The sequence below is a fragment of the Drosophila erecta genome, unplaced genomic scaffold (assembly GCF_003286155.1).
Source record: "Drosophila erecta strain 14021-0224.00,06,07 unplaced genomic scaffold, DereRS2 tig00000021-arrow-pilon, whole genome shotgun sequence".
Taxonomy (NCBI): Eukaryota; Metazoa; Arthropoda; class Insecta; order Diptera; family Drosophilidae; genus Drosophila; species Drosophila erecta.
The window spans coordinates 11,734,538-11,761,316 of record NW_020825198.1 but is presented as its reverse complement, the minus strand read 5'-3'; the positions used below and the strand labels follow the sequence as shown (position 1 = coordinate 11,761,316).

Below are 26,779 nucleotides of genomic sequence, written 5' to 3'. Positions count from 1 at the left end.
TCACTGTACTCGCTAAGTTTTGTAGCATCTTTCGGATGTGCTACTAAAATGGCATCTATAAATATAATATTATTAATATGTAACATTATAAATTCCTTATTATTATTGCACGAAAGTATTCCTGATTACAAATGAAATCCAAATACTTTACAGCACTTTGAAAAACACATAGATAAAACCTTAAGATTCCAAAAATATACAAAATGCATTAAAACCTATAAGCAGATGATTTCTAAAAATAAGAAACCAGCTGGAACGTGTTTGGTGTTTTATTTATTTTAATTCAATTGGTTTGCCCAGAATTTTTTATTTTTGGGTGCGCTTGTCAAAATTTTTCCATTGATCCACCCAAACTCTTGCCGCTATAAAAGGTGTGCATTTCCCTGAGTTGGTACCATCTGGTAAAGTTACCTCCACCTAGATACAACCCAACCATGAAACTGATCGCAGTCGCCATTATCGGTAACTATATAATAAGATCATCCCCAATCCCAAGCCAACTTCAATATCTCGCATCTCATCCTCAGCTTGCATCCTGCTCATTGGATTCTCTGACCTTGCCTCGGGATCCCAGGCACCCCAGGGATGTGGATGCCAGCCTTGTGGACCTGGTGGCAAGGCCTGTGCTGGGTGTCCCGAAAAGGTCCAACTTTGTCAGCAGCTCATCGGCGATATTCGCAATCTCCAGCTGAAGATCCGGCAGTGCGTCTGCGGAGAGCCACAATGGATGATTTAGGAACCTGCTGCACTTAAATATCCTGAAACTCGTCCCTAATAAAATTGTTATTACTACTGCAAAAACGAAGTCGCAAGGAGTCGTGTCCTCTGAAGGTATTTTATAATGTTTATTTCAGTATAGATCATCCAGAAAAGAGGAAAACTAGTTCTTCCTGCGGGTCACGACCACGACGACGATGCACCTCCTTGCGTGGTTGCACCTCCTCCTGTGCTCGCGGTTGTGGCACCAGTTGTTGCGCCACCAACAACGCTTTTTGTGGGTGGAAGAGGCTGGTGCCGTCGTGGTAGTTCCTACAGTGGTTGTCGTTGTTGGCGCGGCGGTTGTTGAAGTGGTGGCTGCAGCGGCTTTAGTATTGGTACCAGCAGAGGCAGCCAGTTGGATGGCCAGGGCAATTAGGGCGACCACAAATAGGTACTTCATTTTGGAAGGAGCTTAGATTTTTTGAAACGACTGGAATTGGACGATCAGGTGTTGTGATTAATTGAAATCTTACCAACTGCTTTTATAGCAAAACAACGAGATTTCCGCATTCGCTTACTTGTGTGTTTCATATGTTTTTGCTTCCCATAACGCACAGTTACACAAAAAGCGAGTACAATAGTAATGGCATTTAATAGTCTAATGTATGAACAGTAAACTAAGACTGTTTTTGTTGACACGTTTATAATATCAACAATGAAATGGGCCACTGTTCTTGAGGATTCTCCAAAAAGTATGCAATGATGTTTATTCAAGAGGCTTGTATTTCAATGTCAAGACACTGCAAAATATTTAAGACGAGTTGCTGCAAAAAATAATATTAAGCAGAAGAAAAAACCACATTACATTTTTTCACATTTAAAAAATTTATTGTTTTTTTTTGTATTTTTTATTTTTTAATCAACTTTTACACAGAGAAAAAAATTAAATTGCAATTTTTGCATTTGTTTTTTGTTGTTTAATTTGATTAATTAAAATTTGTTAAATTGCTAGAATTTGTTAAGCGCTACTAAAATTTAAATTTGTTTTATTTTCATTTGTTTCATTACATACACTCATAATCATATAGGTAGTATATGGTATACATATATAATATATATTTTATTTCCCCTTCTCATTCTTTCGTTTCAGATCTCGCTTTAGACTTGTTATTCGTTATGGACCTATTGCCACATACATATATATTGGAAATTGTTATAAACATTTCTTCGTCCCATAACTACAAGGTGTACAACACACACTCCAATCAACGGTATTTAGAACAATTTTCTTTCCCTTGAATATTATTTGTTAAGTTGTCGATCAAACAAGCGCAGATTTAAACTGGACAAAATTCGGGAGGGATTCGGACTCTAAGAGTTCTCATAACTGATACTGATTGAGCGTAGCCGCCAATGAAAGCAGATTCTGAAACTCGAACTTAAAAAGTGAAAATGATAATGAAATCTGGCTCAGATTGCATATGGTGGGATAATCGTTTGAATTTAACTTCCTTTCGATAATCGAAGATGCCATACTGATTTCGGTCGCAATTGGAATGCAGATATAATTTCAATTTGGGTACGAGTGCTGTCTAGTATTGTGGGTTAGAGTTATTTGCTTTCGATTTCGATTTGAGGCGATCGTTTAATTGATTTGTAATTTGATTCTTGAATGCATTAATTGGTTCCCTTAAACAACACACACACATACATTGAAAATATACATTAGTACTGCCGTAGTAGTAGTCATAATATTTGCCTTAGTCGGTAACTTTGTAGTCTGTAATAGAATGTGTAAAAATTCTACAATATATATAGATATATCCATCTATTTTACATTCATATATAGAACTTTTCGCATAACCCTTGCATAAATACATATTCATATCCGCTTGCCTATGGGCATGATACTTCGCTTTTGTTTTTGGTTTATCATTATTGTTTACAAAATACTTTGAGGAGCACTGGACAGATCTAAGATTCATTTCTTCTTTGTATCTCTATACAGTTTACACTTATCCATGGAAAACGTAACAGAAAAATCCTCCGAAAACTGGAGATAGTTTCACTACTTCAAAATACAATATTCGATATCCGATTTCATAAAAAAAAAGCTCAAGAAAACCACACAGAAAGCGTTGCGAATTCTACAATCTTACAAAGCTGGCAACATTGTGAAGAAAAACTGTAACCAATTAATGTGGAAAAATATTCGGCAAATGACATTGAAAATTCTACAAATCAAATTCGTCTACAACTACTTGGTTAATAATTTCATAAATGGAACAAAAGTAAATGATTTCAATATTTCGTTCATGCTTTCGGCGAAATGAAATTGTATTTAATATTACTTTGTTTTATTATTAAATAGATCACATTCATGGTTCTATTTCTTCACTTGCTTTGTTTATGTTCACATTTAGTTAGTTAATAAGGTATATTTAGAGATTTTGTTTTCTTCCCATTTATTGCTGCTACGGTGGCCCTATTTACATACACTATATATCTATATATATGCATATAGCATATGCTCATGTGTGTGAGTGTGTTTAGTGATCGAATTGAGATGGAAACGTCGATACTTGAGTTTGAGATGGCTAAAACATTTATTATTCGTTAGGGGGCTTCTTTACTCTTGGCATTTACACCTGGGTTAGCCTAAATAAGTTTAAAGCAAGTTTTAAATACCTAAATTGTATTTTCTCTTGTGTAATTTTCCTCCCGCTCTATCATTTATCATATAATGAGTTCTTCATCTTATTAGTCGAGATCTTTGTGGGATTGATTATTGATGGAAAAAGTATTTGTTAGTTAAAATTATATTATTGCAAATGTTTTTTTGTATTTCTTGGTTTTATAAATAAATTCTTGTTAGCCACTGTGTGTGTGTGTGTGTGTTTGTGTGTAGGTTATGCACGAATAAAATCTACAATTAACATTTCGAATACTTGGGATCGGTTGTATTTTTTGTGGCTTATGTGAGAGCATTATTTGCTTTATCTGTTATTTTCAACAGGTTTTGTTAATTTTGCTTTGCTTTACAATTTCACTTCATGGTTTTGTTATTCTACGCTAAAAAATATTTTAAAATTTATTAACACAGATGACTTTATATTTTCCGAAAGTTTTTGCTTCTGCCTCTTCACAATAGTTACCCATTTTTTAAATAATTTTTTCGCTTCTTTTTATAAATAATTTCACTGTTTAGATCTTTCGTTAATCAAAACAATTTGTTTGCCAACTACCTAGCCAAAGTGTATTCATTCGTGTATATAAGTTAAATATTTTAACCACTTTCTATCGATAATCATCGTCTGCCTCATCAAATTTGTTTGTCATATCGTGTTGTTATTGTTGGTTGTTTTCATTTGTTTGTTGTTAACTAATCTACAGATAAACACACAGCTACGCACATCGAATGAAATCTGCTGGATTTAAGTTTAGTTTCGCTTGTTGTTGTTTTCGTTTTCTTGTTTAATATTAAAATCTTACATTAGAAACACATCAAATATTAGAATTATATTTTTCATATATATCTATATATGTATATATTGTATTCAGCCACTCGGCTACATTTTCTTCGCAAAGTTTGGAACTCTGCACAAAAACAAGAAAATAATTATAATCAATTAAAATAATAATACAGAGCTTAATCATAAATAGGTGGAAATATTTTGAGAATTGTTTGAATCTATTTTACTAGCAATAATTTTGTGTTTTCTGTAAGATTACTGGGCACCGACTTGACAAGGGTCGGAACTTGAACAAAATTTCGAAATAATTTCCATGGTATTCAAATTTTCTGCAATTGATTTCTTAATGTATGTGAGTGTATTCGTGAGTGTGTATGCGTTTATCAGTATTCATAATTATTATATAATATCACATCAACTTTGTTTTTATATTTGTTATTATTAACTTTCCTCTTTCTGCTTCGATTGATCGATTCTGATTCTTATTGTTTGCTCTCATATATATATAGAAAATTTGTTGGATTTATTTTTCTCAATACAGTATATAGTTGTATGTATGTTTGCATGCATTTAGAAGTAATAGCCTAATTGAATCGTGACAAACGACATGTGCCATACATTATGCACTGAAATTATACATAATATATTAGCTACATTTGATTCCTGGATTATGATGATGATACAAGGTGATGGTGTACACACATCCATACATACAAATTGGGATAATACTCTATACTTCCATCCGGGGGTTTTGCCTTTTGTATTCAATTTAAAACGGATCACCGACAACCGTTCACTGAGTGAAGTTTTCTTCTGCTTGTCTGCCTTAACGTTTTACAATATTTTGAATATTCCTTATGGTTTTTTGTGTTCACCTCACTCTATCCTCGTTTTCAATACTTCTTTTTTTTGCGATTTTTTTCGTTTTTCAAAAAGTACCTTTTTTGTTTAAGCCAAAAAGTCAGTCCAATAAGAGTTTTGAGTTGCCTGCAACTGCAGTTGATTTGTTTTTGTTTTCGTTTTGGTTTTTTGGTTTTGTTTTAGAGCTTAGGTTCCAAAATAATTGTTTTTTGCTTTAGCGTTGAGTTGATTTGTTATTTGCAGGAGTAAGTTGATAGTTTGTGGTCCAAAAGTTTGCCTCTAGGGTTAAACATCATCTCTCTATATTCCATAATGAAGATCATGAATCTTGGCTATTGCGACGAAGGAGGCACAACCAATAGATGTTGGTACTGCGATTGCTGCTTTTACTGTTGTTGTTCGGAGGGATTGAGTTCTGAGCAGCCCAGCGTTTCTGGTTCGCACTCCATGCCGCTCCTCCGTCGAGCGACTCACTCGGATGAGTAGAGCTTTTTCTTGGTCAGCGTGAAGTCGGGACTGATGTTGATGGTATTGCTACGAGTAAGGTTTCTGCAGGATATTGAAGTATATTTAGTATTCTTGTTTTACCGAACTTTACTTGCAGGCACTCACTTTATAAACTGCGGCAGCAAGGAGCTCCAGCCGCTCTTGTCCTGCCTCAACGTCAAGTACAACTCGAAGATGGACACCGTGTCCGGATCCACCTTAAAATATGCAATGCGCCTGTAGGGAAAAGACAATGCATTTTAATAAAAGGCGTTCCAGACTTGAATTGGCTTACAAGCAATAAGTTACAATAAGTTGCAATTCTACACCCATCTCCACTCACTTGACTTTGTTGGGCTCGCTCTCGAACTCAATGAAGAGCGTGCAGGCCCGCTCGCCGCAAGGTTCCCGCTCCGACATCCGGATGATCTCGGCGGCAATGCGCTGCGTGAGGTCGTTGGGCAGCGTGACCTCGGTGCAGGCCAGGTGGCGTCGCTTGGCGTCACGCAGCTGGGCCTGCAGTTGCTGCGACAGTTCCCGCACCGCGCTGGCGCTCACATCGTCCAGGTTGTCGGCGGCCCCAAATCGAGCGCCGGCTGTCGACTGCAGCGGCGATGCGGGCAGCGGGTAGTGCTGCTGGGCGGTACTGGACAGCACGTTGGTCATGTAGGCGTGATGATAGGCGGCTGCACTGCCACCGCTTAGGGGCGCCTCAAAGCTGGCCGCGGCCACCGGCGAGGTGGCCTGCTTGGGAGTGCTCATTCCGACGGATCCTCCGCCCGCCAACGGACCACCGCCCCCAGACGATGGAGGCGTGGCCGGTGGGCGGGTGTTGAGCGCCTGGTGCTGCCGCATGTGGAGCACAGAGGCCGGATGGCCATCTACCACGTCCACGTCCAGAATGCCCTCTCCGGCGGCTGTATTTCCGTTCACACCCGCGGTCAGCTCCTCCTCCTCCTCCAGTGGCGCCGTTGCAGCTTGCCAGTCTAAAACAAAAGAAAAGAAAAACGTTAGTTGAGATTCAAGTGGAACATTTTGATTTAATTATTTTAATTATTACTTTCTAATTTGTTGAATTGAAGTAACAAAGTTTGCGAATTCGAACATTAAATGTTAAATTTGGCTAAGCCCTTTAAGCATTCAAGGGAATCTTATCAAATTAGCACTGATGCGAAACAGTTTCCATCGCTGCACGCGGAAACCGGCTGGGAAAGTTCGAGTTACGGAAGTTCAACTGTAGTTTGGATGGCCCATCGACCGGCAGAGTTCCATGTGGGAATGGAAGCGAAAAAAATCAGCTGATGTCTGCAATTCGGGATCCACATTCACGTTCCACACTTGGGGGAACCGGAAAGAGTGCGGTGCGCAGACTCCGCTTCCAGAGAGCGGTGAGGGGGGCGTGGCGGGGGCGGGGGAAATCACCTGGCAACAACAGCTGGAAAATCAGCCGTTTCCCATTTCCAGCTGACGCTCACTCTCTCTGTCTTTCTCTCTCCCTGCCTCTCTCTCTTTTTCTGTGTCCCAAGTCAGCAGTTTATTTCCCCCTCACATCCCCCCTCGAACGGCTTCCTCTCTGTGCTACTGGCTTTTATATCTTTTGCTGTTACTTTATTACCCGACAGAACGGACGATAAAATGCGGAGCTAAACTCCTCTCAAAAACTCAACTATACCGAGCTGGGAATCAAATGGTACAGTGGGGCAAATTGTTTGAGAGTAGTCTCTACTTTAAATTCGTTATTTAATGTGCACAAACATGTAAATTAAGTATGCAATTCATTTTACTGCTTTGACGGCTTACATAGTCTAGCGTGCACTGTGTATACAGACATATATCACGATGCATATATAATGGCAATATTTATATAACTAATAAACGACTCCTGTTTCCTAAGAATATCATAGGAAAGTTCGGTAAATGAAGTTATCTGCTATAATGTACATACATATGTGTATGTACATTAAGTGCCTTTGGAAGACTTCAAAAAAGTATTGAATATTTAATATAACATGTTTCCTTTAATTTTTAATTTTACTTTGAGTTTTCTATTTCCTTCGATGCGATTTTGGCCCAGCAACAACTTTCTACTCCTTTCGAGAAACTTTGTTCGCACAAAGTGTGTGTGAGGCAGTGCAGCGAGTACAAATTAACTACTTGGCTTGTCTCGACAGCGTCTTGTAATTAGCGCGGAAACTCTTTAAAGGGGGTATCCCCCTCCCTGCCCTCACCCCCTTACATCCTATTCAACCAAGTCTCCCCAGGCCACCCACTGTATAATCATTGCAACGTCGCTGAATGGACAATTTGCTCTCGTTAGCTTTGCATGTCTCTCTCTGTCTGCCCTTCCTTCGCTCACTCTCCCTCTCACTCTCTCTCTCACTCGCTTGCTGTTTTGTTACCCCCTTGAATCTTCTTGTGTCTTCCATCTCGCTCTGGCTCCATGGCACACCCGCGTAATTAAGAAATTAACGGCACATGTTTGCGGCTCTGCATGTGTCCACATGTGTGTGTCTCCCTTTTGCTCCACCACCATCTCAGTATTCCCATCTCGCTCCCACTGCGTATGTGTTATTGGATTTTGTCAAGTGCCGTTGTCTCCACAAAAGGGTTTGTGCAAAGTCAAAAAAGCGAAAGCCAAAAAGAACCAATGAATAATAATCAAAAAACAGACAACGACCACACACTTTATTACAAAGCACACAAACAAATGTGAGCGCTGTATTTATGGATGCATGGATACACTTTTGCCACAGCTGCGAGCAAATTAGTAGCTGTAAAAACCGACTCATTAATGAATAAAATCTTGTTATCTTAGCGAACCAATAAAAACACCAATTTTTGTATGTATTGTAAAGGTAATTTGAGTTTGTAGTTTGTTTGTAGTTAAAAATGATAACTTGCTTTATATCATACGAACTACATTTATGAACATACACATGTGTTTATGTATGTAAATACATACATATGTATGTAGTACAAATTGTTTTTGTAACCGCCAGTATATACATATGTAAATTGAACCTATGTACATATGTACATCCATACAAATGTAGAAGTATGCCTCTGGTGGGTGGTGTTTTTGCACTTGTATGCATATTTGCATTCGGACGAGAGATGGGCATATTGATATTGATGAACAGACATCCCCTGCTCTCTCTTTCTACCAACTTCAACCTTCATCCATGTATGTACATATGTACATGCATATGTATCTCTTTCTTACTTGCCGCAGCAATCTGAAGCCTTTGCGGTTGTGTATTTTGTGCATTCGGAATCAACAAGAACAACAACAACGAGCTCAAGAATGTATAACAATACCTGCGAAAAGAAGAAGCAGCAACGCAGCATCACCCCATACAAGTTAACGGTACACCGCAAACATGACCGTTCGTGTTCTCTTGTGTTTCCCAGTTGCTGTTCAGCTGAGACGAGTGAATGAGACGCACAGAGCTGGCGAAGAGGCGTTGGGAAAGGGAAAGGGTGAGCGATAGGTGAGCTTTGGGCTTATTACTTGGCTCTCTTAATGCGTGACGTCGCTTGGCCTTGAGATTCAATTTTCGTGCACTTCGGTATGGCAATCATGTTCGTACAGTGCACACTGCCTAGCAGGAACTAATAATGTTTCATATCCAAACTCTTGAACCTTATTTTTTAAGAAAAAAAAAGGGAAACTTAAGAATTTGTAAAGCAATGTTCAGTTAAAATATTTTCATTGTTACAAGGTGATTACTGTAGCTCGTATTTACTGTAAGCCATGAGAATTGATAATTCTGACGCATTTATTTTTAGATCTTTCACTTAATTACCGAAGTAAACCGCCTGTACTCTTATCAATTTCGATTGTTCAGTCCCATTCTATTTTGGATCTTCAATAAAACGTCGCTAATCGAGTTAAATTGGTCGTAAGACAGTCCATGAACCGAGCTTCATACATATGTATGTATGTATTTATGTATGATTGTTGCTATCTACATATGTATGTACATACATGTGTATGTTAGTTTTTTTTTCGAATCAATAAGCAGGTTATAAATAATTCATTGCGACCAATTTTGGAAGTCATTCGCATTTGGCCCCTAACGGAAATCTTTGGAAATTGCTTCGAATATAAATTCGACGAACCCACGCATGGGGTTAATAAATATTATATCAACTTCTTGATAACCCTTTTTTGCAACGCCCAACAGGAGAAACTTTGAAAAAGGAATTAAGGCGCCATGGAGCTATGGACATAATATTAACTTATACCTTTCCTAAAATTATTTCTCAATTCTAACGTTGCTAAGAGTCTTCTTATTTTACATGCACACCTTTTTATTTTAAATTATAGCATATTTAAGGGCTTTTAAAAAATATGACTAACCAAAAGTTCCTTATCGGAACGGAAGTATGTAAATGTGGAAATATATGTGTATGCAGTTGATTTGAGAACTATTAGATGGAAGTTACAAATTACAATTACGAAATTTAAACAAATTAATAATCAAATGGTGTATTTTATTGCTGTGCTTAAAGTATAGACTACTAATATTATTTGTAACCCAGCAGTAAATATTCTTGATGGAAAATGAATAATGGCCATGTGAGTGCTGGTGAGGCTGGCTGGTCGTATGTCCTTCGAAAATAAAATTGCATGCGCTCAGTCAGTCATGAAATTAAATTGACTGCAAATACATACGTTGCCAGGGGCGTAGGGGGCGTGGAAGGGGTGGCGCAGAGGCGGAGGTTTGGTGGGGTTTGCAGAGCTTTTTCAGCGCGATGCAAGCAGAAGAACACGGTGGAAATGTAACCAATACGGACCCCTCAGCTTTTTTCACGCCAAATCTGTCCGTTCCAGGCCATTAAGTCTTTTGATTGGAAAAAGTGTTTCGTATTTTGGCTATTTTTATTAAAAATTTAGCACTAAAACATGTTGTGATCTGATAAAAGCTGACTGAGCAACGATTTTCTTTGTGAAAGAATATTTATTGTTCAAAGATCACTTTAATGCAGATAGAATAACCGCTTAAATTCGACCACCTTATCGTGAAAAACAATGTACTTTTGAAAACTTGTTATTGGCAAACTTTTCGATTTCCATTAAGATGCACAATGAAATTTTCGTTCACGCTAAAGTAGGCAACACTGCGGCTAACGGTAAATCTGCGGCAGTATGTGTGCGAGGCGACATGTTGTTGCATGTCGCTACCACCGCCGCTTGTTCTGTTCCGTTGTGTTGTGTTCGCCTCCGGGTGATTTTACATATTTCGCTGTTTTTTTTTTTTTTTTTTTTTTTTTTTGGCTTACGTGCTACGTGGCTATATGGCCGTATGCACATGGATTCCCTTCCTGCTGCTCAGGAGGAGGTCCCCCGTCTAATTTGCCCAACTCAACTGCTTCTTGGTGCCGCGGTGCAAAGTTTAAAGTGACAGGATTAACAGGATGTTGCATAATCCGCCCGCCAGACACATGAACAGGATATGCCGGCCTGGCTTCGGACAGGAACAAAGTGCACAAACAATGCATAATGCGAACTTTACATATTTGCAACCCCAAAAAGGGCACCTTAATCGGGATGCAAAAATGCAAGCGCTTTTCGGGGCAGAATTCGAGGTACTTATTTTACCGAACCAATTTTGTTGGCATTGATCAGTGTTAGTGTTAGTGACGAAGGCTCGCTTAAAATCGAAACTCACTCAAAAACACACGAAGCACTAGGCATACCATTTGAAATGCATAGAGAAATCTTTAGAAATTTTCCATTGGTTGGGCAAAACTTGAATAAATGAATTTTATAAACCCTGGAAAATTTGCTAAAGACATCAAATGAAATGTTACCGTACGCTATAAAATTAATTGAATCAAAAAAAGAGAGAACAAAATAATGGGCCATAAACATGAAATATAAAAATGTTCGTGGCACATTAAAATATCCGAAATGTGCCTTAATTGAGAATTCTTGTGGATTTGTAAGTTCACAAGGTGAACAGCGACCTAAAATTTAGTTTTAGTGCGTGGAAGGGCTTTAAAATTAATCAAGCGGAATAACAACAAACAGTAAATTTTTTAATCATTCAGATTGTTATGGTTGTGCTGCACTTCATATTTATATTTCTCTATAAAAAATGCTATTTGATTTGGCAATTCGGGAAAGCAAAAAATAAATTAAACAAGAAGCCTCTTTCTTTAAACAAGTTGCTACCTATCAATGTATGGATTCAGTTAATAAACACTAAATAACACACTGTTTATAATATTGCAATAATTGTGTGTTTCCTTTTTTTAGAAATGTTCCTACATGTTGTTTCGATTTTTCAAAATTTCACTTTAAAAATTTTTGTCTTGAGCTAAAAGTTTCACCACGCATAACTTAATACTAAACTGAGTAAACGAACATTTGAAACGAACATTTCCTCACACACAACGTTGTAAAAACATTTTTCTTAATATTTACTTTTACTAAAACTAGAAAAAACACAGAAAATCAGAAGTTGATGTTCACTTTTGATATGCAATCCTATCGAGATATTTAACGATCTATATACATTTACTATGTGAACTTACCTTTAATTTTATTAACACCGAATTTTCCCTGAATGTGATTTTGTACTGGGAGCACTTCCATCTTCATAGAGCCGCCGTTGCAACTGCTATTTTGTGTGTTTTCAGCCGATTGTTGGATTTATAATGAAAGTCTGCCGACTGCCGCCTGCTGCGATTATATAGACTTTGATCTGGGCCGACTTTCGATGCGTTTAATATATTGCGTGGGTGTGAATAGTTGTAGTTTAACGTACGTATAGAAATGCACTTTAATCACAAGAATTTGATTTTACTTCGCGTGTGGTTGGGTGTTTTATTGTGTTTTACTTTGTTGTGTGTGTGTGGTGGAGAGTTCGATTTTCCAGCGACAGCGTTTTAACAAACAATTGGAAAAGTATCAACAACTAAATTTGTTATTCTAGTTAAACATTTCAATTCAATACATGCTAAAAAATCAACGCAAATTGCCGCCCCGTTCAGCTCTCTCTCGCTCTTTCCTTCTCGCTTCTGTGGGTTTTGCTTCCCTTTTGTATCTCGCTCTGTCTGGTTTCCTTAATAAATTTAAGCACAGCACATGGTTTTGATTTAATTCAAGACGTTCTTGTTGTTTGGACAGAGATTTTAATTTCGCATTTATCTTTTCTTTATCTTTGCTTTGCTACATATGGCGGAGTTTCAAGTGCTGATGGCTGCGTTTCGTTTGTAGAAGTATTCTATTCTTTTCTGGTTTTCCGCTTTTCTGGCTCTACTTCTTCGTGTTCTGCCCCTTGTGTGCGCCGATGTGCTGTGTTCGGCGGCCGCGTTTCGACTGCGGGTTTTTTCAGAAGTTCGTGTGAAGCGTACTACAAAATTTTCACTCAGCGCTCGCTCAGCTGTGGCTCCTCTGTTTCTGTTTCTGTTTCGTTTTCTGTTTGTGTTGATGCGAGAGCGGCGCGGCGAGAGAGCTTGGAAAATGGCTGAATCAGAAGAAGAAGAGGACGATGAAAAACTGGACTGCGGCAACGGCAACGGCAACAACTTCGATAACGGGACACGCTGGAGAGCTGAGCTGAGCGGAGCGGAGCAGTTTTCCAAACAGTTTTCCAAAGCTACTATCCGGCCGGCTCGCGTGCTGCTGCTTTTATACCAATTTTCCACGCCGGCTGCGCTGCCGGCGTCGCAGCTTTTCATTTTCCTTTTCCTTGGCCGTGAACTCTCTCTTGAGCGGCTTAGCACTCTTTTGCCGCCAGCTGCGGCCGGCGATCATGTGTTGCCATCAGCTGTTGTTGAAGACCCTTAAGAGCAGTTGAGTGGCTCGCTCTCTTGAGAGTTTTTCTGTTTTGGTTCTGGAAAACTCTTGAGCCGAGTGAAAACTGGCGCTCTCTTTGAGTCCATTACTGCAAAAATAATTGTTAAAGGCTTAAGTCTAGAATACATTGTTAATTCTCTTTATTGCTATCTAATACATTTGTGTAAGCTTTTGTAGTTCAATATCTTTATCTTTTCTGGGCTTAAGAATATGTTTATCATCTGCTTAATTTCGAAATTATATAAATTAAGTTTAGACAGCAAAAAATATACTATATCTTTGCAAATTTTAAAAACTTTGTTAATTATTGTTTTTTTATTTTTCGAAATGCAAAAGGAACATATAAAATTGAAAATAATTTGATATCATGAAATATATGCCCCAGAGGCTTTTAAAATAAAGAGATTGTGTTGTTACTTAAGAACCCAAGTATCTAAATATTAGTATAGCGTTCTGTAAAGAAAATCGCAAATTGCAAGAGAAAAACCTGGAGGCGGTTTTCCGTAATTTGGCATTTTAGTTTGTTCCTTTTTTTTTTATCAGAATCTCGTAACAAAATTTATGGTGTTTCGGGGAATATGCCGACTGCACAGACTGCTATTCATATGTATCTACATATATTGTATGTATGTACATACATATATGGTAGATACATAAGTACATATGTTGATGCTCGTATATCTGGCCTTTGCCGGATGACAAGACCCATTGTACCGCCTCCAGTTCTGCTGCGAACGGAAGGAGGGGGGAGTGGGGGAAAAACAAGAAAATGGATGAAAATGCTTCGCCGACACAGGACACAGGGCCTGTCACTGTTTTAACAATTCATCTTAATAGAAATAAAAAATGGCGCCGCCGGCGTTGGACAGTCCGGCTGACACCACCCGCCCCCTTTTCACCACCCCTCCCCCTTCCACCAGCCCCACTTTATCCACCGATCCCCCGATTTTCCCAGTCCACCCACTCCCCTTTTCCTATTTGTCACTGGCTCGTTGTGGGTGCTCCGCTCTCCATTGGATCGGCTTTGGAGAAAGCATCCGCATTTCCCCTTGTCTAGCTGATGCTGCTTTTTTTTTTCTGTGTGGCATTGGGGGATTTACACATGTCAGTTAATGCTGAAAAAATGTTTACACAACACAATTGCCTGGCGGAGGGCGCGGGGGAGTGGCACGGCGCCCAGCATGGGGCTACTGCCGCACCAAAGTACAGAGAAAAAAAGACACATTCATGCCAAAAAAAAAAAGGCAAAATATAGTCCACGCATCAGAGAAAATCGCTTATTGTATCTACAAGAAAAAAGTAACTAATAATCATTATATACCTTTATAAGAAAAAAATATAAAAATTACTTTATTGATGGAAATACTTCATGAAGCCTTTTAGTTAGTCTTTATTTTTGGATTACAATAATTACCCAAATTGAGAAAGCCTCCAGCCGAAAATGATAGTAATAAAAAAATCTTGCAAAATGTTGTAGTAACTTTCCCTCGCGTTGTTTCCAGTGCACGCCAAAAGTTTTAAAGACCAGCTCTCCCTCATCTTCTTTTGAAATTTTCCTAGCCACGCTGCAGCAGTGTCGAACAGGATAAAAGTCAGTGGCATACAATTAATCAAATGCATGATTTATGTGAGTGAGTTCCACACGAGTTTAACCTAAATACGTCCCGCCGGGAATCAGCCAAATGAGATGTTCAGGGCGGCCGGCAGCTCACCCACCGAACTCAAGTCAGCAGCTTAATAGACCCATCCGCATTTCAAAGACGTTTACTCCACGAAAAACTGGCATTTTTTCTTTTAAAAGTATCTGCAGATGATTACGGAAATACAACTATTATAGCCATTCCAACAGAATTTGGCTCGTTAGTCAAAATTGGTTTGCAGCACTTTGCTGAAAGCAGCAGCAAGTAGTTGTGTAACAAAAAATCACATTGCTACGTAGTTTAAAAGAGCTTCTATTATAGAAGTACTAACGAGAAAGGATGGGTTTTAAAATTAAATTACAACGTAATGCTACTCGACTACGTGATGGGTCCAATGGGGCTACGAAGTAACGTAAGGGTTCTTCTATTATTATTTCTCAACCCATACTAACTTATCAACCATAAATGCTTGGGAATCCATATAGCATATCCATTTGGTTTCAATGTTTCCTTGTGATTTGAAACTTTTCCACAGGTGGTGGTAAGCCGACAGGAAAAACCTTCACGTCTGCAGACACACAAATGCACTTCGCAGGACAAATGTGATGCGGAATGGGAGCCGTAAGAATTGGTTGCTAAAAGCCTCAACCAAAGCTGCTGGGCACTTAGGCTGGCAATCCTTTCTTCGCAGGATCAAAACTCCCAATTCCGAATTCCGAAAGGAACCATAGAAGCTTCGCTGGGATTCCAAACGGGATACAAATGAACGCCTTTTCAACCCAACACCCAACACCCAGTGCCCAATGCCCAATGCCCAATGCCATCCCAATGCCAATCCAACCATCTAGCCATTGCCATCGCCTTCGTCGAATGGACCACTTAGTGGGCCTTTGTGGCGCAGGAGGAAATTGTGGAGCCGGCTCTTCTAATGCGCTGCACGTTTTCCCAATAAAGTAGCTACAACAACACGGGCCGCAATCCTTTAAGTTCTTCGATACATCGCCGGGGAGCCGGAAACTGGAGCTGCCGTAGAGTGGCTTTTTAGTTCTCGCGCCCAACGCTGCACAGCAAAAAAAGGTCTGTTAATTAGTGCTAGTTTTCCTACATACAACTAAAGGAAGCAGAAAGACTGCATTTTCGGAATGTAACTCAATTAATAGGAAGGCTAATGATTTTTTGCGGATTTGCTTATATCGTAGGGATGCTTTAGGAAAGCTTAGGAAATTTGTTAGTTTTTTTTTAATATATTATAAGTGCCTCCAATTATGTTTTCTTTAAAGTAAATACAAAATTTTTCTGAAAATATAGGCATACTATTTGTTTTCTAATTCATCCCTAATACCTGCAAATTGTTGTAAATTTTAGTTTTCCCAGTGTAGTTTTCGGCGCAAAGTTGGAGGAGCAGTAACTGCCATGAACATCGATTTTCATGTGATTTGTGCAGACGTGTTTGGGTTTTATTGATTTTCACTTGATTCCCTCCATATGCTTGAATATACTTAAGTCGGTACGTGCACAGCTCCATCTCCCAGCATCCAGTATCCAGCATCCAGCATCCAGTATCCAGCTCCAGCTCCATAGCCATCCGCATTGGCATTCGGATTCGCATCCCGGGCCATTTCATCCCGCCCCATCCTTAGTCCATCCCAGGTCGCTCATTGTCGACAGCAGCCGAGCACCCGAGCAGCTCTAATGTCAGGATCATGCGAGGTTATCAACATAATTTCGAAAACCACCCATCCGCACCAGGCATCGCCAGCTCCGCTCCACTCCGCCCCCTCCGCATCTTTCTAGTTTATGATGTAGTAGATTTCTGTTTCTTTTCCTGCAGCATCACCAAGATGATGATGACGGCGGTAGTGGCTGTGGTAGTGGTAGTGTGCTACTGCTCCTGCTCCTGCTCCTGATGAACAAGATGGGCGCGTGTGCGGTTTGATAAGACGCCAACGATTCGGCTCCATTTCATTTGACTTTCATCTGCCTTCCCCGGTTTTGGGCCACGTTAAAGAGAAACAGCCCCATTTTAAAGGGGAGCACAACATCCTTTTCTCCTTGCACTAGCGTATTTCATATCAAATTTACTACTAAAATATATACCAAATGGTGGAACGCGAATTCTTCAGCACATCGCTCAAAACAGAAAGACGTAATCAGAGCTGTCATTTAGCTGTCAATTTGCGTTTGGATGGAAATATTCAAATTTAAATTTGATTGAACACGCTGTGCTCCTCCTACGCCGGATCTTAAATGCAGTAGGACTCCAAATCGGAACTCGGAAACCGTGAAGCCGCCACAAAGAAAGTGAAGTGTCCCGAAAGGAGCGGAGAACAAGGCAAGCAATTGCCATCAAGTGATGGTCCCCATTTATTTGTGGCAGTGCTCCAAGGCAATCAAAGGGCCTGCTGGCATTTCTGTGTTTCTGCATTTCTAGATTTCTGGATTTCTGGATTCCTGGACTCGTTACTCATTTCGTTTCGTTTCGGCTGACATCTGACATGATTATGTACATTTGTCCCCTGGTGCTGGTGAGGTCGCTCGTTCCAAGTCACCGCAAGGGCTGGCGCAATTTACATGCCATGTAGAGGAAGCACTGGGAGAAAATAGTAGCACCATATACTTTTGTGACTTTTTTCCTTGAAATTTTAGCTTTCAAGAAACTATAGCCCAGCAGAAAAGCTGCAAAAAACAAAAACAAGTGCCTCGACTATCAGATACTCGTTAATTGGTAATAACTTTTTAATGGCATGTTGGATTTGAAGGATTTTTGGCATAGTTAGAAGGCATAAAGTGCACAGGAGCCATTTTCTTAAACTGTAACGCTTTGAAGATGGTGATTTTGTTCAGTGCACCTCGACGAGCCCAACGACCAGCAGCAACTCTAATCTATCAGCGGTCTGTGCGCTTTGCGCTCACCTCGAATATTTTGCACTTTTCCTTTTGGGCGTCGAGTGCTCCTTAGCCCGGCTTTCTCATTCACACTTCCTGCTCGTGTTTTGGTCGCACTCCACATTCGCCGGGATTGCTTGCCTTTGGGTGGCTAGGAGGACTTGCCTGGCATGGCACGGCACAAGTGTCCTTACAACATTTTTTACTTTGTAACGCAAATTCTGAAGTAAGCATGAATAATGCATGCATTGTGTGTAATTCTTCAAGTACTTTGCCGTGCCGACGACAAGCACACATCAGCGGCCCAGTTGCCACCCGGAGCAGTCGGAGCAGCCGGAGCAGCCGGAGCACCCAAAGCCACCGCTTTCAGCCAGGACTAAGTCGACGAATCCTCGAACCCCTCCTGCCACTACCCACAACCTATTTATATTTGGCTGTTTTGCAGCTTGCGGCGTTGGCAATCCTGGGCGCGATGTGTTTGCGGGTGTCCAAATTTATTGCAGGCTTTTTGCATTACAAATTTATTTTAATAATTCCGAGTACGAGCTGGGACATTTAAATAAACTACTGGCTGGCTAAAATGGTGATTTGTTAGCATCGTGGCACGGCATATACATATTTAGCAAGCATTTCTAGCTCATATCTGCCAGCTGTTTCAATTTCTTGGAATTTCCATCCTGTGGTCTTCGCCTTCGTAAACGGCCGATTATAATAATTTTGAGTATTTCCGTTTCTGGGATATAGTCCCAGTTCATATATTTAACATATTAAATCCTATTATCCTTCTATTCAGCCAGAGTTCGAGATTTGCTATTCGTGGGTGTTGGACTGAATCGATATTCACTTGGAAATGCAAAACAGAGCAAGAAGTTAGTGACAAAGCGGCAGAATAACCGCGACGCCCATTTAATTGAGCCCCTTACCTGAATAATGCACAAATCAAACAGCACCGACCACTACTAGGTCCGCTCCATGACATATTACATATTACATATCCATTCCCCATGACGGCGGCCAACGGGCCCAAACCGCAATCCGTTTCATTATTTATCTTGGCCGGGAACTAAGTGCATACACCATTTTGCCAGGTTCCCACAGTTGGCAAGACAGCCCTCCTATTATTGACTAGTTAATAACATTATGTACGATTGCATGTGAACAGGCACTACTTAGCTATGCAGTTAATGCCAATTGGCTTTAATCGGACTTAAATAAAAATCCAAATATTGCAAAATGCTAGAATAAGAAATGTGAATGTGAAAAGTTCCCATGAATGGAAGGCAAAACTTTCATTAAACCCCACTCATGGCCATCTGCGCATCGTTAAACTTAAAATTTCATGTTTCCTTAGTTGTTGCTGAACGCTATTAGTTACCCCTGACCCGTGCTGAATTCAAAACCTCACTCTCCTTGATGGAAATTCACTTAGTCATTTTCACAGCCATTAGCTGGGCCAGAAAATGCTGAGACGAGGAAACGAATTCCAAATTTTTGCTGCTCCTTTTGCCAAATTTCCCCAGGTTCCCGAGTCACGTCAAGAAGTGGACAAGCCCCAGAACGCGTGTTGCTGACCAAATGAGCAGCTCCGTGCTGAGCTCTGCCCACAAAGTATCCAAAGGAGGTGGTCGGTCCGAAAGAAAGCGCTGAGAATTCAAACTTTTAAAAGTTTTCAGCTTTTCACTTGTTTCTTTTCAATTTGAACGAAGTAGACCAAGTAGAAGCTGCCGGGGAAAGCTGTGGAGCGTCGTTAATGGTTTTTGCGAAACTTATGAAACAAACTATACACAGGATGGCTCCGCCGAAGTCCTCCCATCCTGTCCTGCCTCAGCTCCAGTCGCCGACCTGTGCTGGCCACGTCAAAGACATCTTCTCCCAAGCGACCGAGGGTGGATTCCAAAATACAGGATCTTAAGGCCTTATTTTAGCCGCACTTTTAGCCGTATTTTAAAGGAGTTGTCGCATATAGCATGCAACTTTAAAAATGTGCATCACAGTAAGGTGCTTTGTACAAGTAAATACTTTCATAAAAACTTAAATACTAGGGATGTACAATAAATAATTTAATTGAATGTGATACATTGTAGCTATTTGGAAAAATAGGTTATCCTTCGCTTCATTTTGAGTTGTATTTCATTGAAGTATATACAGATGTGTGATTAACTAATTTAGTGCCAGGGTTTTCCGAGCAACCCTCGCCCTGCAAGGGCAGTCTAGTGTCACGTACTTTCACTTTTCCACCTCCAACCACTTTCCACTCGGAAAATGGCCGGAGCTCAGCGGCAATGCGGCGTCCTTCGAAAACGAACCTATTCAAAGCCTTCATGCGTTTGAATTCTATTAGCTCCAGAAAGGATTTTCTGTGCTTTGCTTCCCAGATGGAGCTGCAGCTGAACCGAACTCAACTGCCCTGGGTTGTCTTGGTATGCTTGGGTTTGGTTGGGTTGGGTTTGGTTTGGGTCCCGAGTCTGCTGTCACAAGCACTTTTTCAGCGCTACGCTCGCCGTTTAGCCCGGGGGTGTGTTTTCATCATACTCATTCCCATTGCTGGTCATGGTCGTCGTGGTGCTCGGCGAGGTCCTGCTCCAGCTACAGCTCCCTGTCCCAATCCCACCGCCACCGCCACTCCCATTCCAGATCCCGATGATTCTGGTCGTGCCATGCACATCCAATTGACATTTCAGCTTAAGTCATTGTGTAAGGCAGCAACAAAGGAGCGCCACAAAACGGAAGGCAAGCAAAGTCCGGACAAGTAGCAAGCCGGAGCTGTCCGCCGTTCAAACACCCGGATCCAGCACCAGTGATGCCGCCGGCCTGCTGGTAAACCCGTGTAATACCATCCGGCAAATCAGGGAGTATGCTGCCTGGGCCCAATGAAGCGATTTCTGTTTGATCTAGGAGCATTAACTAATATAGAGGATCCCTACATCACAGCAAGGAACTAGGAGGTAGCATCTAAAAAATATATTCAAATGTTCATTATTATTTATAATTATGAAAAGAATGGCATGATGCAAATGGTTGAATGTTTTTTCCTTCTAGTTTGCTGAGAATGTTAGGAAGTATTCGACCTTTTCGCAGACAGGATTGGCATCTCTGGAGCGAGCCCCAATCCCCTCCAGCTGCAGGCTCGTACACTTATTCTGCTCACTGTGCGAAAAACAAAGCCGAAAGAAGGAAGTAAAGTGCAAAAGCTGCAGCGGCAACAAAGGCGCACACAATTACCGAGCAGTGTGTCCGCCCAGCGCCACCCACTGGTTCAGTGGCAGGGGTGGTGGGTGGTGGGTGGCTGAGTGGGTGGTGGGTGGTGGAGGGGCAAGGACGACGGAGCCCTTGGTCGAACTTTCGTGTTTACACAAAAACATTTAGACTGATCCCGGCGCATAGTGGGGTGCTAGAATGTGGGTTAATGGACGAGGAAAAGGGTTGAGAGATTTCACAAGATTGATGGGGAGAATGCGGGGCCGAATTCCCCAGTGTATGCAGGATAACGTCGTAGTTTCCCTGAATTAACATCCGATTCGAAAGTATGCTTTTGAGCATCAGAATGTTGTTCATTCACGGCACGGTACACTCAGCGAATCTCTGTACCTGCTTTTCTATCGAACATTAATCAATCGACTAAAATTCAGCCAACTGCATGTTTTCAATGAAAAGTAATCGCTTTTTACACATAAGTTTTGAGGATACGTGCCCACTTCTCATATTGTTATTTAAATGTTAGTAATGTCACAAGTTTGCACTTAATCTATTGTTGCCATAGCAAGAAATTCAGTATTTCCAATTAAGTCCTTGGCTGTTACTCACATCTTTAAGGTTCGAAAATTCGGAAGCAGCTCTCATGATTTCTCAACGGTCGCCATTAACAACGCGGCAAATGAAGGCAATATCTCAAATGAAACCACATAAACGAAATAATAAATACCAAATGATTTCATAATGAAATGTCGGGATGGGCGGTATGGGCGGGATGGGCAGGATGGCATCCGGCATTCGGCACTTGCCACTTGCCACTTGCCGCTTGCCACTCGGCTCGCCTAGAAAGCAACGCACAACCCACTGTCTTCGTCCTGTTCCATTCCGCTCCTTTTCGTCCTGCGCTGCGTATCGTGTCCTGTGCCATCCCCGTCATCATCCCGCCTGGCATTTCTTTTATTACTGAAATTGCGAAGGAGAAATAAAAAAATAAAAAAAATGAGGAAAATTCTTAATTTCGTTTCGTTTCATCAGCAGCAGCGACAAGATTTACAACATACTGTGAGCATAAAATAAAAATCTTATTTTTGTTCGAATGCGTTGGAGGGTGGACATGCGGCGAGCGAAATAAATAAATAAAATAAAAAAGCCAACGGAATAGAATGAATAAAAATACTCGAACGTACAAAAGCCATCCACCCATTGTCTGCTGTAGATTGTGGGGCGTGGAGCCCCTTAATAGTTATGGGGGTGTGGCAAGTGGATATGGCCTTCCTAGCTCAGGATACGCAATCAGGATGGGGTTCCCCTTTCCGGCGAATCACGCAATTGGAACGCATACCGAATGCAATAAAACGCACATGTGGGGCTCCATCGCTCCTGCCGTCTCATAATTTCTGTGCGGTTGGCAAATAAATTTGATTTTGAGCGAATTGTCCTGGATTGACTGCCAGCCACTGTCTTTACTGACTGCAAATTTGGCTCCACATGGCTTTTACTATGCAAGTATTGTGCGCGGGAGAAATCAAGTGGAGCCAGTGAAGCGAACGAACTGTCACTACTTTAAATAAGTAATAAAAGGTTTTCTGGTTGGCATAACTCACTTTGAATGTGAATCAGCTAAAAACGCAGCGCTTTCTGTTGCATTTCATTAACATGTATTGCTAAAACCCAGATAGAGCTTACTTCTCATTGAATTGCACAATATTTAAAGCTGATAAGTGACTTATTCCAATTTCATAAAACTGAAAGGTCGTCAAAGGGCAACTGACACCACTGTAAATCACTTTGCTCGATTTGGAACAGGCTTTCCACTTTTTGCTGAGCTCGGATATTGCACTGGATTGCTCAGACCGCTCAGTTGACCTTTTCCATTGTGAAAATTCTGGGACAAAATGAAATTCCCAAAGTCCTCAACAAAAGAAACCGAAATCGTATTGACGTAATAATAATTTATAGCACCAGAATGGTAGCAAAACTGCAGGCTTCATTAGAATGTCAGTCCCTCAATGAACTTAAAGCAGGAATTCTAAATATTTTCACTTAATTTTGAATATTATTTATTATGACAGTTTTAAATTATCAATGCTAGAGCTCTTTGCCTGCAGTTGCTTTAGATTGACTGACTGCTGAGTTATCCTTGCTGAGTCGAAATCATTCGACGACCACCTGCTGGTTGCCATCGCGATTCAATTTGGCAGATATTTAACACATCGCTTCAACACGCCCGAAAAAGCGAATGATATGAATGGCGAGGCGGACGATACCAGAGGTCAGAGGTCAGAGGAAACTCGCCGGCAGTTGGGGAAAATTGTGCGACAGGAGGAAAATAATTCAATGCAAAGGAAACAACACAACACAAGCACGCGCTGATGAATGGAAGGGGAATGGGAATGGGATTGGGATTGCGTTTGGGTTTGGGTTTTGGGTTGGGGAATGGAATTGGCAATGGGAGTGGGATTCAGAGGACTCGACTCAGGACTTTGGATTCGCAGCTCGGAACTCGGAATTCGGGGGCGTAGAATCGGAAAGGCAAAGGACAAACATGCCATGAGCAAAGGACAAAAGTCAGCCCTCTGAGGTGTTGCCAACAGGAAAAGCTTCAATCAGCAAAAAAAAAAAAACAAAAAAAAACCCAAAAAAAAGTATATGTATGTGTGTATAAAAAAGGAGGAAAAGCGAAGGCAACCAACTACACATTTAGTGTTTATTTCGTATTTATTGAGAGCAGCGGTTGGAGTTGGTCGGAATCCGAAAATGAAATCAGCAAGAAATAAATGTCCTTGTCGCACAGCATAATATAACCATCCCCTTATCCCGAGCTCCAAACTCCAGCCATATATACAATATATAAATTGTTTCCAAATCATTGGATACCCAGCCACAGAAATGCGAAAATGAAATTAGTCCATTGAGGGCAAAAGTCGCCAGGAAGTCGAATCCCAGTTACTCTTGTGAAGGTAAGGGCATCACTGCAAATGAGTATTAGTTTTCCGTAGAACTCATTTCAAAACTGAAGGAAATACATAAATTTATCAGCTAATTCGAGAACCCAACTTTGAACTAGGTGACTGATCCAATGTTCCTTCGGCTGCAGTCAGAACTCGAATCATATTAAGCCGATCATAATGATGATGGGATGCGAAAACGAGCAAGTTGGTCAATGAGTGTTTGCTTGACTGAATGAATGAATAAAGATTCCAAATGGAAGGCAAATGGCCAAAATCTGCCAGGGACATTAAAATTAAAGTCGAATGGCCTCTGGCCATTTGGGCCGTTCTCGACCGCAATTGATGTGTGCGGCTTTAATGGAAACCACATTTTCGGCCATAATAAATCGGCGCCCCTCAAGCATAAGACCACCCAAACCAGCTTACAAATGGTTTTCCCAACTTCCTGCAAACAAAAGTCCTTGCATTGATGTACATTTGATGTATGACAGGAGAGGATTTCTGGGAAAGTCTGCGGATTTGACAAACCGCTTCTTGATTTATATTTGATTTCAATGGAGTTGGAGGTCATGCGGCATTTGTACAAAGGAAATTCGATTCCGTTGACCATTTGTAAAATAAATGAAAGTCCATTTGGAAGATGTTCCTTGGAGGTTTCCTTAATTGTAACAAGAACAAGATGCTCTTTTCCATATGAAGCACTAATTTGATTATTTCAAATGGCATCAAGGCTACGGCTACGGCTTACGTTTGATTTAATTCGTGGCAAGACTTTCACATGTTCAATGGAAATCCCCCCGCACATTACTGCCAAAATACATATTTATTTATGTTTGCCAGCCATTTGTGCAAAGTGTTTGCACTTAATAAACCCATTTCGCTAAGCACTTTGTCAGTTGGGCGCTGGCAAGTGGGCGTGGCACTGGCAGGAGGCGGTGGCACTTCCGCTTTTCGGGTCCTAAGACCACCCAGTGAATCCTCCCACTGCTCACGCACTTACTGTTATGCCAGCATTAAAAGTTCATTGAATGGCAGAGGAAGTGAAAACAATTATCTTCAGGAAGGTGAACCATAAATCCTCCGAATCCGTAAGTAAATTGCAAATTTTCGTTTATTACTTTCGATGTCTGCTCTGGCTCTGGGGTGTGGAATCTGGGGAACTCGAGGGATTTGCGGTTGAATCGAATCGATATTCTGTGTGTTATCATATTTATTATGCAAACACACTTCGATTCCAAGAAAGTTCGCAAAAATGTCACACGTGCGCACACAAAGTGTATTATTTGCCTGCCGACTGAAATGTAAATTGAAACGCATACCTTTTCACATATCAACACCTTCGAAAAGGAATTCGGTTTTATTTCATGGCGCCCTATTGATTTGATTGCTCTTTGACGGGCTGATGGAGATGGCTTGCTTCAATTAACACGGCCAGGATGTGTTGGGTGTGAAAGCAGTGTAATAAATCTCGTTTCAATTTTGCAAGAAATTAATCTTTTCGATTCATACTTTTGGATGCTGTTTTTATGGAGGTATATTTTTCATGTTTTTAGAAATTCGTGATTGAAATATAAATTAGAATTATATATAAATGCTTGGATCAGATAAAATTAAATGAAATAAAAGCAATATTGCATATTAAAAGCGCGTGTTTAATTAATACATAAGGGTACTTATAGTTTCGTGTACAGGTAGATGGCCACGATGAGACCGTAAAGACCCAGGACCTCGGCGAAGATCAGGATCAGGACCATGCCCACGAAAAGGCGTGGCTGTTCGGCGGTACCCCGGACTCCAGCATCGCCAGCGATTCCAATGGCAATTCCGGCCGTGAGTCCAGGCAGTCCGACGGACAGTCCGGCGCCCAGATGCACATAGCCGGAGTCCATCGTGTAGTCATCGCCAATCGATCCGGCTATGAGAACCGAGACCACCAGGCCATAGATCGCGATAATCCCCGCCATGACGACCGGAATGATGGCCTTCATGATCATATCCGGCCGGTTCACCGCCATCGTGGCGATCCCAACCCCGGATAACGATGTTCCGTAAGCAGCTCCCAGGGTTGTGAATATAATCGCTACTGCAGCCCCCATACAGCCCAGGAAATATGAGTATAAAGGCTCTTCCTCTACGTCGGCGGTGACCATCTTGCTTTAATAGAAATCTTGCAACTTCGGGAATCGGAAAAATGTAGAACGTTGAGGGAAATGTTATCCTAATCGAAGTATTTCAAAAGAACAGCCTACTGTTTTTTTTTTTACTGATATATAATAAATGCAGATTACTTTATCCTTCCTCTACTTAGCGACAACTGAGTTGTGATACTAAAAAGTGAGAAGTGATACGTTAATAACTCTGTATTTTAAATCGCTTTAAAGTTTGTGTCACATTCAACGTGCAGAATTCTTTCCAAGTTTAATAACGTACATATTTGTGAAATTGTTTTCAGGGTTTTGGGAAATTTATATCCTCGAAGGACCGCAAAACCCATTCTCAGTATTGAAAATCGAAGCTGCGGTTTCTTATTCACTTTGAGTGGTTTTCCCCATTGCCTTTGCCTTTCAGCGCTTTTTTCGTTACCCTCCACTTGTTTCAATTAAACAAATTGGAAAATATGAGCCCTACTCGACTATCGGAGCTTAAAAAGGGCGACACTTTTGAAAGTCCCCACCTCAGCACGATGTTGTTTCGTTTTCCTTAAAATGGAAATTTGTTGCCACCGCTGGCGCGGAAGGGACGGAATTGTTTGTGGGGATGGGGCTTCAATTGCTCCTCCAT

At 40.9% G+C, this 26,779-nt stretch overlaps 3 protein-coding genes across 3 annotated transcripts; 1 reads left to right on the top strand and 2 right to left on the bottom strand.

The window, feature by feature from the left end:
• The first annotated feature begins 365 nt into the window (after positions 1 to 365).
• Positions 366 to 805, top strand: LOC6544453 (salivary glue protein Sgs-7). Its single transcript, XM_001972355.3, has 2 exons — positions 366 to 462; positions 528 to 805. The coding sequence occupies exons 1-2, from the start codon at positions 435 to 437 to the stop codon at positions 734 to 736; spliced, it is 237 nt and encodes a 78-aa protein (XP_001972391.1). The 5' UTR covers positions 366 to 434; the 3' UTR covers positions 737 to 805.
• A 1,044-nt stretch (positions 806 to 1,849) lies between these two features.
• On the bottom strand, positions 1,850 to 13,166 carry LOC6544590 (protein charybde). The gene is made up of 4 exons (XM_001972353.3): positions 12,063 to 13,166; positions 5,863 to 6,505; positions 5,646 to 5,756; positions 1,850 to 5,582 (listed from the first exon to the last, which is right to left on the bottom strand). The coding sequence occupies exons 1-4, from the start codon at positions 12,127 to 12,129 to the stop codon at positions 5,504 to 5,506; spliced, it is 900 nt and encodes a 299-aa protein (XP_001972389.1). The 5' UTR covers positions 12,130 to 13,166; the 3' UTR covers positions 1,850 to 5,503.
• Positions 13,167 to 25,627: 12,461 nt separating this feature from the next.
• LOC6544588 (V-type proton ATPase 16 kDa proteolipid subunit) lies at positions 25,628 to 26,231 on the bottom strand. The gene has a single exon (XM_001972351.3). The coding sequence runs from the start codon at positions 26,146 to 26,148 to the stop codon at positions 25,672 to 25,674; it is 477 nt and encodes a 158-aa protein (XP_001972387.1). The 5' UTR covers positions 26,149 to 26,231; the 3' UTR covers positions 25,628 to 25,671.
• Between the last annotated feature and the right edge of the window lie 548 nt (positions 26,232 to 26,779).